Below are 14,364 nucleotides of genomic sequence, written 5' to 3' on the forward strand. Positions count from 1 at the left end.
ACACTTATGTTGAAAGGGAGGAAAAGTACTGCTCAATTTTGTTCTACATATCTTGGAGGTTTTCAGTCAGACTCGAGACTTTCTAATCCTTCCTCACTCTCAAACCCAAGCAGCAGTGGAAATATTTCAAGATTTTCTTTCGCAATATGTTCTTTCAAAAAATTGAGTTTCCTTTTAAATCCACTTTCACTTGAAGTGAAAACATTTTCTCCAGGGCATTGCAGAGACTTGTTTAACTGGTTCATATGATGAAAACTGTCTGTTAAATAGGCTAGTTTCTGTTGCTATTCTTCATCTTCAAAGCACTATGCATAGTGATTCGGTCCAATCAGAATCGATCATGGCACCTCCGTCTGCGGACTATCCACATCCTTGGAGAATTCGTGCACAATTGACTTTGACTGAAGTGTGTCTCTTATTAGTTACTAAAATAATGCATTGCAGCAGTAATTCATTTACACCTCTGATTTATAAAATGAGAAAGTACAGTAAGTACAGCACTGGGAAGTTTTCGGGGTAGTAGGAGACTAAGCTGACTGAGACAAATACCAGTAAACAATAAAGAGCTTCAGTTCTATACCAGCCTTCATGTGCTAATCCAACTGAGTGCTTATATCACAGATGACAGTCTTTTCAGGCTGGTAGGATATTATGCGTCCAAAAGATCAGATTTTAGTGGTCAAGGCCTTTGATGCTTTATCCAATCAAAAACCTATCAATCTTTGCCTTAAATAAACCCAACGACATCCACAGCTGCCTGTGGTAACAAATTCCACAAATTCACCACCCTGATATACCGTGGAGAGCATTCTGACCGGCTGCACCACTGTCTGGTATTGGGTGGGGAGGAGGCTGTGTTTGTGTGGGCGGCTATTGCATAGGACTGAAAGAAGTTGCAGAGGGTCGTAAATTTAGTCGGCTCCATCTTGGGTACTAGCCTACAAAGTACCCAGGATATCTTCAAGGAGCCTTATCTCAGAAAGGCAGCATCGATTATTAAGGACCTCCAGCACCCAGGACATGCCCTTTTCTCACTGTTACCATCAGGTAGGAGGTACAGAAGCAGGAAGGCACACACTCAGTGATTAAGGAAAAGCTCCTTCCCCTCTGCCATCCAATTCCTAAATGGACTTTGAACCCATGAACACTACCTCACTTTAAAAATATATATTATTTCTGTTTTTGCATGATTTTTAATTTATTTAATTGATTTTCTTATTTATTATTATTTTTATATTTATTTTTTTCTTCTATAATGTATTATGTATTACATTGAACTGCTGCTATTAAGTTAACAAATTTCACGACACATGATGGTGAAAATAAACCTAATTCTGATTCCCTTATCCTTCTAAATTCCAGCGAGTACAGATCCAGAGCCATCAAAATTCCTCGTATAACCCAGAATCATCCTTGTGAACCTCCTCTGAACCCTCTTCAATGCCAGCACATCTCTTTAGATGAGGAGCCCAAAACTGTTGAGAATACTCAAGGTGAGGCCTCACCAGTGTCTTATAAAGCTTCACCATCACATCCCTGCTCCTGTATTCTAGAGCTCTTGAAATGAATGCTAACATTCGATTTGTAATGAGTGAAGTGTGGGTGGGAGATTTAGGGAAGGATGGTAATCCAGTATTTCATTTCATTATGTCTGCAACAGATTTTAACAAATTCTTTGAAATTGCAGGCAATGCCAGAGAGCTGGAACCTGAGACAGCGCTCTGTATATCTTTTCTTTCTAAGTTTTTGATGACTTTGTTGACTGCTTCGATGCCTTTCTAGACACGACACCCTTCACCGACACCTTCTACAGCCCCCACATACTGCTGACTTCAACAAAAGGTCGCTGTTATGCTGGTTGTAGGCTGTTTCATGCTAATGAAGGATTCAGCCATCAGATGTTTCTATTGGCTAATATCTAAATTTAAGCCAATTGTCTTTTGCGGTTTTTATTTATTTGGAGGCGCGCTCCAATCAGCGGCGAGTAGCGTCTTGTTCGCGTCAGCGTAGCATCTCGCCCACTACGGAATATTAATTTTGCTTTAAAAATGCTCAGGAAAGCATTCACAGAACTCCCAACTTGTAAAAAATGATTTACCTTTCCAGATTTCAAGTGTGAATTGACATTGTAGACATCAATTTTAAATGATAATTTATATCACTCGAATGGTATTCCCCCCTTCCAATCCTGTTTGATATTTTGATTCCCGTATACGTAACATTTTCCTCATCCTGATCTATTTTAAATGTGCACTGTATAACCGATGGAAATTGAAACAAAATGTTTGAAAACGTTGTGTTGTGATTTTGATCTCACTTCTATTATGTATTGGTTTTCTGAGATGTCAGAATGTACACAACCACCCAATAAAATCAGAAATACTCTTACACATTAAGGAGCATCATCTTAGGTTTATTGCAGTAACCTATTTTTAAATTTGCTAGTACTTTGCTAAGATAAATTCCATAATTAATCAGGCTGCAGTGAAAATTAATGAGAAACAGCTTTTAAAAGTAAAATTGCGAGGTCCTGACAAGAACCGTTGGCATCGATGTTGACTTGACGTCTACTTTCTTCGAGCCCTGCCCCTCACAGTCCTGGACACGGCACGGCGTTTTCGTGGTCTTCTCAGCATCGGCGTCAACTTTTCAGCCTTTTTTCGCCCTTTGGCATTTTTGCGTGTGTTTTTGGCCGGCCTTTTCCTGGCCTGTGACTTCTCTCGGGAGGCCCCATCAACCTTTTGTTGTGACGAGGTTGCCAGGCTACCCTCCGCGCCACATTGCGCCGAGTCTTTGCTGGCGTACGACTTCGCCGACTGTCCAGGCGGAGCAACCGTTTTCTCCGCGCTGTAGCCGGCTGCCGAGATGACCTTCTTGACAGCGCTCAGCTTGGGAGTTTGCCGCTCTTTGGTGGCGGCTACCGCCTCCAGTATCTGCTCGGCCATCGCCGAACCGGATTGAGCCGGGCGATAGGAACTTTTCTTCTTGGTCACGGGTGGTAGAGTGATGCAGGTCGCCGGAGAGACAGGAGGCCCGAATACAGTGACGGCGTCAACGGCAGCGGACGGCAAGTCCACCTTGGGCACGTCTGCACTTTCAGCCATACCTGCCGACAACGTCGTAACAAATGAAGCCGCCGCCGCAACCTCCCCCTTATAGAGACCCAAAGCGGACGTTGTGGAGGCAGCTCGCCGCGTCGGCGCAGAGCGGAGACGTGGACAAAGCCCGGATCCCCCGGGGTTACCTGACCCGGTTTAGCACGGAGCTGGGGCTTCCCACCTAATCCTGGCTGTTAATATACCAACCTGATTTATTTGGTTGGTTTCCTGGGTTACACAGATATCGCAAAACTTGTCTCTTCCTTCTTTCCAACCAGTCCAATTTCACATTTCAGGCACAAAGCACTGAAAATACTTGGCTCTCGCACGATAGACAAGAAGTTGAAATGACCTAGCGGGCAAGGCAGCATCTGTAGATGGAAATAGACAGTCGACGTTTCGGGTTCCGAGGGGTCGACTGTCCCATTTTCCAGCATGCCTGTCCCGCCGAGTTTCCTGAGTGCTTTGTGTATCTTCACCCTGTGTTGCTTCGGGACTGTGGAGATGCACAAAGATATCGTCAGGGATCCCTTCAACTCTCGCTATTCCCTTTTCTCCCTTCTAGGAGAATGTAGGAGAGCTTGAAAACCAACACGCTCAAGCTCGGTTATTAAAACACCAAACATCAGGCTCCTGAACCACCGCGGATGACTCCACTCACTTCAACAGTGAATTGATTCCATAATCCTGCACTCACTTTGAATGACTCCACAACTTACGTCTACAGTATTATCTAGTTTTTGTATTGGCACAGTTTGTCATATTTTGTACATTGGTTGTTTGTCAGTGTTTGTACTTTTTCATTGATCCTTTTGTATTTCTTTGTTCTACTGTAAATGTATGCAAGAAGATGAATCTCGGGGTAGTGAATGATGACCTATTCATGATTACTTAATATATTTACTTCGAACTTCGACAAATTTGCAAACATATTATTCCTCACTGCTATCAGAACATAATCCCAAGTCCTAATACAGAATTTCGACCCAAAACATCAATAGTTTTCCAACACTTTGTTGCTCCAAACTACAGCATCTGCAGTCTCTTGTGTCTTCAGATTCAATCTGCTCTTTCACACACCTTTTTTGAAGGTGTCGCCATGTTCTTTTACTGGAATGTTTAGTCTAAACTCCCAGTTATTCTGATGCTGTCACTGTCGTATTTTTATCTTGCTCTACAATCTTTCCACCACTCTGTTGCTTTGTGCATTTATTATTACCATGTACACACCTTACTCTGTGAACTTTGTCTGATCAAGGAATTTCACAATAATCTAATGTAAAGAAACACGCAAAATTCTGGAGGAACTCAGCAGGTCAGGCAGCATCGATGGAAAGGAATAAAGAGTTAATTTTTTTGTTAGCTGAAACCCTTTAATTGAATCTCTTGATTACAATTAGCACTGTTACTTGCAGTCTGTTGGGACTGAGCCAGTGAATGTTATTCCACTCCTGAAGTTTTAAAGGTCTTGTCAACCTTGAGACAATTTAATTTCCTCATCAATAGTGTAAAATAATCTCTCTATTAAACTCAACTACTGAAATGCCTTAATCAGGTAATTGGTGAGCACGTGAGATCATTAGTGGTACGAGTATAGAGAAAATAAGAAGAGGGTGAACGGAACTCTGCAAGTGGCAGGCGTGGACCTGACGGACTGAGTGACCTTTTGTGCAATAATAAGCCCAAAGTACTTAAAGCATTATTATCGTGTTTCTGTTCAAAATAATATTTAAAAGGTCTCAACATTTCCAATCGATTATATTGAATCCCCATAAAGCTTAACTATAAATGAATTGGCTTTCTCCAAAGAAAGAGCCTCAAAATTGAACTCATTGTGATCATCTCTCGTAGTATTCACCATCCAATTCAGAACAATTAAGTTCAATAATTCTCTACCACCATAATTATTCATGGTGAAATCTAATTTTCTTTAGTAAAACAGGTTTAGTTCAATGATACCTGGGATGTGCTTCACTGTAGTGTAACAGGAGTACTATATGGTTGAACGTGTGTTCCTTAATATGAAACAAGATCTTATCTACTCTCTCTTCTGGAGGTAAATGCTCACATGTCCTTTTTATAGAAGAACTGCTGAACTCTTTTAATATCTTGGCCATTATTAACTCTGAATTAACACTGTTTGAACTTGGATGGAAATAAAGTGGCTTCGGATTTAGGCATTGAAAATATGAGTTACATTTGTAAACTAATGAGACTGATATAAACATACTTAGTGACATTTGGAGATGAAAAGAACATTATTAATACAAGTTATGGAAAATGAACTAAAAATGCTGAAAATCTGAATTGAAGCCAGTGATGCAAGTACTCAGGGATATTTATTGAAAACATTGACCTTTGATTTTTGCTCCAAAGATGTTGTCTGACATGCTGAGTATTTCCAGAAGTTCTGCTTTAATAGCAACATAGGCCTTACTTGCACTGTACAATAAGACAAAATTTACATGTTTTAAAACATGGTAAGTATATTGGAAAATTTATGTTTTCAGTTCATAATATAACCCTACAAAAATACCAATATCATATGCTTCTGGATACTAGGATTCCAGATATTGCTGAATGTACCATGCTGTCTATGGCTTATTCCTACAATAAAATAGCTTTAGTTGCTCTAGTGTATCTTTAATGTGGAATTATTAATGCCATTATGTCTTTTAAAAGTTGGTTTGGCAACATGATAATCCCCAACACAGTTGACAATGGTTTTTGTTCTCATAATTCCCTATTTTCTTGGTCGTGGGTAGTGTTAAGCCAAGTGAGATTCCTGTGGAATCGGATGAAATATCAGTTTTACTAGAAAGACCACCTACTGTCACTCCAATGACTTCAGCAGAGAGCAAATTGGTAAGCTACAATCTATATCTCAGTTTCCTGACAGGTGGGTTGAAGTTAAAGCTGTCCTCAAAGCAGTGTTTAATCATGTTTATTTGTGAGGCTTATGTCGCCTTAATCTCATTAAAGGGAGTGATCCTTGTGTGAGTATCCTTGGACTCTACAACAGGTAGTTAAGAACTGCCCAAAGGATCACTGGCATGAGCCTACCCGCCATTAAGGACAAATATACAGGAAAAGGCCAGTAATATCATCCTGCTTATGGACTGTTTGCTTCACTCCCATCAGGGAAGAGGATACACAACATCCATGCCAAGACCGCTAGACTTGAAAACAGTTACTTCCCCCAAGCCACAAACACAAGCGATCCTGCAGATGCTCGAAATCCAGAGCTACACATGAAAAATGCTGGAGGAATTCAGCAGGACAGGCAGCAGCTGTGGAAATGAATAATCATCGATGCTTTGGGTCAAGACGCTTCATCAGAACTGGAAATGAAAGGGTGAGATACTCCAAGCCATCAGGCTGATCAACATCTCCACCCATTAAAGGCCACCCCCCCATCAATACCCCCCCACCACTACCTGGCATCACTTTATGTACATACAATCTGTCTATGTATATAAACATATCATATATAGTTACACTTAAACAGTTATTCATACATTGTGTGATTTATAGGATTGCTTTTATATTGAGATTTATTGTATTTTTTTCTATTTTATCGTGTTCTTTGTGCTTTTGTGTTTTTTTAAGCTGCATCGGATCTAGAGTAATGATCATTTCATTCTCCTTTACAATGGGGTACTGGAGGATGACAATCTTGAATCTTCAATCTGTAGGCGGAACAGACTTTACCATCTCTGTTCATGTTACTACGATGAACTGGGCAATAGTGCACCATCAGATGTTCATCCATTTAATGGGCACTGAGTTCTGTCATCTGGACCTAGATGCATTGGCATGTGATGTACTGCCCCATGCTCCTGTAAGGGAAAGCACTTGTCTCAGTCCTCCTGTTTTATGTAATGATACTCAAGCTATGATTTCTTAATATCGTAAGTAAATGGAATGCACGTTGTGCTCCTGCAGAGCTGTTAAACCTGTGTGATGACTCACAATGAACACGTTAAGATGAATTTACTTTTAACAAACTTTCTAACCAATGGTTTCCTTTGTGATGCAATAATTCCTGTTTGACTGTATAAAGGTCCAGGTGATTGTTGGAGTTTCCTTGTATCTGGGGTCATGGCCAGTGTTTTAAAAAAAAACTTGGCAAATTGAAACTCCCATGACCCACAATTTTGGAGTTCCCTGAAAGGAGGAGGGATGCGAAATATCTGGAGTTATTGACGACAAACACTGACTGTTCGTTTCACTCCATAGATCTTGCTAACACCAAAAAAAATCTGCAGATACTGGAAATCCAAAGCAACACACACACACACAGACACACACACACACAATGCCAGACTAATGATGAAGGATCTCAGCCTGAAACGTCGATGACTCTTTCCCATAGATGCTGACTGGCCTGCTGATTTCCTCAGCATTCTGTGTGGATCTTGCCAACCTGCTGAGTTCACCTGCATTTTGTGTGTATTGTTTAACTTCCAGCTTCTGTAGATTCTCCCTTATCTCTGTCCATGAAATTACTGTTTCCTTTTTAGAATAAACTGACATATGGTATTTCAAACTCACAAATTAGTCTTGATATTGACCTACTTGATGTAAATGGAATGATTTTAACCCTGCATCACTTCCAATGAGTGTCAGAAAACTGTAGTTGAGGTCTAATCAGTTGTTTTGCTTTTATCGTGTGGAGTTCTGTAACACCTACATTACACCTGACCTGATGGAATGATTACAAGGTGTTGTCATAACAGGATGACTAATAAGACTTTGACAAACTTCTGTAAATGCAGAGTATGTTAACTGGTTTCAATTGGTATTGAAACACCAATGCTCAGGAACTGAAAAGGCTGCAGAATATAGTAGATGCAGCCCAGTGCATCACAATGAAACCCCGCCCCACTGTTAAACACATTTACATGCAACACTGCCACAAGAAAGCAGCATCCGTCACCAAGGACTCCCTCCATCTCGTCCATTCTCTCTTCTCACTAGTACCATCGGGCAGGAGGTACAGAAGCCTTGGGTCCCACAGCACCAGATTCAGGGACAGTTATTACCCTTCAACTATCAGGCTCCCATAATGGTGAAAACTTCAAACACCTACTCTGAACTGATTGCACAACTGCAGACTTAAGTTCTTAATATTATTTTTATTTTTCTTCTTTTGCGAATTGGCTATCCGTCCTCATCTGTTTGTACATAGTTTTTTCATAAAATTCTATTGAATTTCCTTTTTCCCTGTAAATGCTTTCAAGAAAATGAATCTTGGGGTAGTATACGGTAAGATATACTGTGTGTACTTTAATAACAAATTTACTTTGAACTTTGAAGAGGGACCAGATGGCAGATTGGGTTTGATACTGTGGAATAAAGCAGGGAAAACATCAGGTGTCACAGACGTTTTGGAACAGTGCTGAAGAAGTAGTGTACGACTGCTATTATTTTGTGGTACAAACTTTTTCGAGAGCATTGCATATCTCACAGGCTAGGCACTGAGTAACTGCATTCTTGAGGAACCTCTACACTTCCCTAGTCATAACAATTTTACTCATTTTCTGATGTTTGCATGGATGTTTAAATGATTGACCATCTGCTGCTGTACTTGGTACAAATTGGCTCAGTGAGGTCCACCTCCTGCATCTGAAAATGGACACTTTCTGATGCTCTGCTTGTTAACAGACATCCAGTCTTCACCAGGGTGGTCAAGGGACCTGTTCCTTAGTTCACTTTAACTGTGTCTGTCACTATGTCTGGTCATTCACTCGTTCGTTATGTGCCATGTTGTAGACGATCGTGGTCTTTCCATTCCATGATCGTTCTTGACAAATTTTTCTGCAGAAGTGGTTTGCCATTACCTTCTTCTGAGCAGAGACTTTACAAGATGGGTGATGTCAGCCATTATCAGTGCTCATCAGAGATTGTCTGCCTGGCGTCAGTGGTTGCATAACCAGGACTTGTGATATGCAGCAATTCCTCATACGACCATCCAACCCTTGCTCCCACGTCTTCATGTGACCCTGATTGGGGGCTAAGCAGGTGCTGTACCTTGCCCAAAGGTGACCTGCAGGGAGGGACATCTTACACCTTCTTTTATAGAGACATATCTCCACACTGTTGCCCTCTGTGAGTCTGGGGAATCTTTAACACTTAGTATTTTGTCTTTCAGAACCATTGCCTTCATTTTCCATCTCGCAAGCTTGTTCTTACTTTTGAGTCTGGAAACACTCTGCTGGTCAGGTAGCATCCATGGAGAAAGAAACAGTTAATATTTCACAGATCTGGGACAGATGGGGAAAGAAGTCAGTTTTCAGATATTTGTTTTCTTGATGTGCATGTTGTTTTTTAGTTGACATGAGCACATCATCAATTGTCATTTATCGACAGCCATAATGCAAATAGTTAATTTCAAGTTCCTGTGTGTCAAGATCTCTGAGGATCTAATCTGGTCCCAACATATTGATGCAGCTATGAAGAAGGAAAGACAGTGGCTGTATTTCATTAGGAGTTTGAGGAGATCTGGTATATTGGCAAAAACACTCTCAAATTTCTACAGATGTACCATGGTCAGCATTCTAACTGACTGGTATAGGGAAGAAAGGCTAGGTACAGGATCGAAATGGGCTGCAGAGAGTTGTAAAATTAGTCACCTCCATCATGGGCAGCAGAGTATCCAGGACATCTTCGAGAAGTGGTGCCTCTAAAGGGCAGTATCCATCATTAGGGGCCCCCATCACCCAGGACGTGCCCTCTACTCATTGATACCATCAGGAAGGAGGTACAGAAGCCTAAAAACACACACTCAATGATTCATAGAAACATAGAAAACCTACAGTACTATACAGTCCCTTTGGCCCACAAAGCTGTGTCGAACATGTCCCTACCTTAGAAATTATTAGGGTTACCCATTGCCCTTTATTGTTCTCAGCTCCATGTACCTATCCAAAAATCTCTTAAAAGACCCTATCGTATTCGCCTCCACCACTGTTGTCAGCAGCCCGTTCCACTCACTCACCACTCTGAGTAAAAGACCTTACCCCTGACATCTCCTCTGTACCTACTTCCAAGCACCTTAAACCTGTGTCCTCTTGTGGCAACCATTTCAGCCCCGGGAAAAAGCCTCTGTCTATCCACATGATCAATGCCTCTCATCATCTTATACACCTCTATCAGGTCACCTCTCATCCTCCATCGATCCAAGGAGAAAAGGCTGAGTTCACTTGAACTGTTTTCATAAGGCATGCACCCCAATCTAGGAAACACCCTTGTAAATCTCCTCTGCACCCTTTCTATGGTTTCCACATCCTTTCTGTAGTGAGGCGACCAAAACTAAGCACAGTACTCCAAGTGGGGTCTGACCAGGGTCGTGTATAGCTGCAACATTACCCCTCGGCTCTTAAACACAATCCCATGATTGATGAATGCCAATACACCGTACGCCTTCTTAACCACAGAGTCAACCTGCGCAGCTGCTTTGAGTGTCCTATTGTTACGTACCCCGTAACTGGGTTGCCAAACCAGCAGAAATGGATCACTCAGTTGGAGTCTGGAGTACTAGAACTAAGAAAGTTTTATTAAAGAAACAAGCAACACAGTAATCGAAAGGATAATAAATGCAACAGTTCAGCAATGTTAACCACACATGTGCACAGAATTAAGATAACAGCATCAATCAAGCTCTATCGTTGTCTAGGGGTAAATGACCAAATTTCAAAGTGACTCAAAGTTCAGTCCAGTTTAGTAGTTCAGTACGCAGTAATCGTTGCCATGGCGATGGACAACGTGGGGGAAGAGAGAGATAGAACAGGAACAACTGACCATTCAGACACGCTTCACTCACAGACCGGCGAGATGGCTCACAAGTAACTTTTGGGCGGGTCCTTGGTGATGTCACCTGAGGTCACCGACTGTGACCCCTCCTCCAGATGCGGTCGATCCTCTGCAGTGAACCCGGCACCCAGGCAAGGGCGGACACACACCGGGTTCCCGCTGATCGTACCTTTCCACCCTGTGCGTTGTCCGGTACTTCTCATCACTCGTGAGAGGCGCACCGCTTCCAGGGTCTCGTTACCTCGGGTGGCGTGTGTGTTGCCTTAGCGAACCGGTCCCTTTTTATCCCCCTGCTGGGGTATCGCCTGTCCATCACTTCAAACAGTTCAAGGTTCAAAGGGGGGAGCCGCTCCAGACAGCTCTCTCTCCCCCGTTCCTTCATTACACATCTCCAGACGCTGCTCCATTGTTCCTTATCTCTCCTTCCCCTGAGGGCAGGTGGCAGACCAACTGCTGATGCCACTGATGCTAGCCCAGGCCAGCAAACATCTTAATTTTATGTGTATTCTTGTCACACTATGGACTCGGACTGCAAGATCCCTCTGATTCTCCACACTGCCAAGAGTCTTACAATTAATATTATATTCTGCCATCATATTTGACCTACCAAAATGAACCACTTCACATTTATTTGGGTTGAACTCCATCTGCCACTTCTCAGTCCAGTTTTGCATCCTATCAATGTCCGCTGTAACCTCTGACAGCCCTCCACACTATCTACAACATCTCCAACCTTTGTGTCATCAGCAAATTTACTAAAGTGTCCCTCCACTTCCTCATCCAGGTCATTTATAAAAATCACAAAGAGTAAGGGTCCCAGAACAGATCCCTGAGGCAATCCGTGGTCACCGACCTCCATGCAGAATATGACCCGTCTACAACCACTCTTTGCCTTCTGTGGACAAGCCAGTTCTGGATCAACAAAACAATGTCCCCTTGGATCCCATGCCTCCTCACTTTCTCAATAAGCCTCGCATGGGGTACCTTTATCAAATGCCTTGCTGAAATCCATATACTGCTCTATCTTCATCAATGTGTTTAGTCACATCCTCAAAAAATTCAATCAGGTTCGTAAGGCATGACCTGCCCTCAACAAAGCCATGCTGACTATTCCTAATCATATTATACCTCTCCAAATGTTCATAGATCCTGCCTCTCAGGATCTTCTCCATCAACTTACCAACCACTGAGGTAAGACTCACTGGTCTACAACTTCCTGGGCTATCTCTACTCCCTTTCTTGAATAAGGGAACAACATCCGCAACCCTCCAATCCTCTGGAACCTCTCCCGTCCCCATTGATGACGCAAAAGGTCATCGCCAGAGGCTCAGTAATCTCCTCCCTCACCTCCCACAGTAGCCTGGGGTACATCTCATCTGGTCCCGGAGACTTATCCAACTTGATGCTTTCCAAAAGCTCCAGCACATCCTCTTTCTTAATATCTACATGCTCAAGCTTTTCAGTCTGCTGTAAGTCATCACTACAATCACCAAGATCCTTTTCCATAGTGAATACTGAAGTAAAGTATTCATTAAGTACCTCTGCTATTTCCTCCAGTTCCAGACACACTTTCCCACTATCACACTTGATAGGTCCTATTCTTTCACGTCTTATCCTCTTGCTCTTCACATACGTGTAGAATGCCTTGGGGTTTTCCTTAATCCTGCCCGCCAAGGCCTTCTCATGGCCCTTTCTGGCTTTCCTAATTTCCTTCTTAAGCTCCTTTCTGTTAGCCTTATAATCTTCTAGATCTCTAACATTACCTAGCTCTCTGAACACAAAATAATCTGCAGATGCTGGGGTCAAAGCAACACTCACAACACGCTGGAGGAATTCAGCAGGTCGGGCAGCATCCGTGGGAAAGATTGGTCGACGTTTCGGGAAGGGTTCCGGCCTGAAACGTCAACCGATCTTTCCCACGGATGCTGCCCGACCTGCTGAGTTCCTCCAGCATGTTCTGAGTGTTACCTAGCTCTCTGAACCTTTTATAAGCTTTTCTTTTCTTCTTGACTAGATTTACTACAGCCTTTGTACACCACGGTTCCTGTACCCTACCATAACTTCCCGGTCTCATTGGAACGTACCTGTGCAGAACTGCACACAAATACTCCCTGAATATTTGCCATATTTCTTCCATACCTTTCCCTGAGAATATCTGTTCGAATTTAAGCTTCCAAGTTCCTGCCTGATAGCCTCATAATTCCCCTTACGCCAATTAAACGCTTTTCTAACTTGTCTTTTCCTATCTCTCTCCATTGCTATTGTAAAGGAGATAGAATTATGATCACTATCTCCAAAAATGCTCTCCCACTGAGAGACCCGACACCTGACAGGGGTCATTTCCCAACACTCCTCTTGTAGGCTTATCTACATATTGTGTCAAGAAGCCTTCTTGAACACATCTAACAAACTCCACCCCGGGAATAGATAGAGTGGATAGCCAGCGCCTTTTCCCCAGAGCACCATTGCTCAATACAAGAGGACATGGCTTTAAGGTAAGGGGTGGGAAGTTCAAGGGGGATATCAGAGGAAGGTTTTTTATTCAGAGAGTGGTTGGTGTGTGGAATGCACTGCCTGAGTCAGTGGTGGAGGCAGATACACTAGTGAAGTTTAAGAGACTACTAGACAGATATATGGAGGAATTTAAGGTGGGGGCTTATATAGGAGGCAGGGTTTGAGGGTCGGCACAACATTGTGGGTCGAAGGGCCTGTACTATTCTATGTCTATGTTCTATCTAAATCCCTTGCTCTAGGGAGATGCCAACCGATATTTGGGAAATTAAAATCTCTCACCACGACAACTCTGTTACTATTACACCTTTCCAGGATCTGTTTCCCTATCTGCTCCTCGATATCCCTGTTACTATTGGGCGGCCTATAAAAAACACCCAGCAGAGTTATTGACCCTTTCCTGTTCCTAATCTCCACCCACAGAGACTCTATAGACAATCCCTCCATGACGTCCACCTTTTCTGCAGCCGGGACACTATCTCTGATCAACAGTGCCATGCCCCCACCTCTTTTGCCTCCCTCCCTGTCCTTTCTGAAACATCTAAAACCTGGCACTTGAATTAACCATTCCTGTCCCTGAGCATCGAAGTTTCTGTACTGGCCACCACATCATATCTTCAAGCACTGATCCTCGCTCTAAACTGTCGGTCTGAGTGCGACCCTTCTCTATCACCTGCCTATCCTCCCTTTCACACTGTCTGCAAGCTTTCTCCATTTGTGAGCCAACCTCCTCTTCCTCCATCACTTCCGTTCGGTTCCCAACCCCCAACAATTCTAGTTTAAACTCTCCCCAGTTGCCTTAGCAAATCTCCCCACCAGGATGTTGGTCCCCTGGGATTCAAGTGCAACCCGTCCTTTTTGTACAGGTCACACCTGCCTCAAAAGAGGTCCGAATGATCCAGAAATCTGAATCCCTGCCCCCTGCTCCAATCCCTCTGTC

General features: G+C 42.8%; 1 protein-coding gene across 1 annotated transcript; it reads right to left on the reverse strand.

Annotated features, from left to right (window-relative positions):
* Positions 1–2,567: 2,567 nt before the first annotated feature.
* LOC134346449 (histone H1.2-like) lies at positions 2,568–3,104 on the reverse strand. Its single transcript, XM_063047819.1, has one exon. It carries the CDS (start codon positions 3,102–3,104, stop codon positions 2,568–2,570), a length of 537 nt encoding a protein of 178 aa, XP_062903889.1.
* Between the last annotated feature and the right edge of the window lie 11,260 nt (positions 3,105–14,364).

The sequence above is a fragment of the Mobula hypostoma genome, chromosome 5, assembly GCF_963921235.1.
Source record: "Mobula hypostoma chromosome 5, sMobHyp1.1, whole genome shotgun sequence".
In the NCBI taxonomy this organism is placed as follows: domain Eukaryota; kingdom Metazoa; phylum Chordata; class Chondrichthyes; order Myliobatiformes; family Myliobatidae; genus Mobula; species Mobula hypostoma.

Bases quoted from the DNA above. Each gene is read 5' to 3' on its own strand.
- LOC134346449 (XM_063047819.1), bottom strand. From the start codon at position 3,104: ATGGCTGAAAGTGCAGACGTGCCCAAGGTGGACTTGCCGTCCGCTGCC.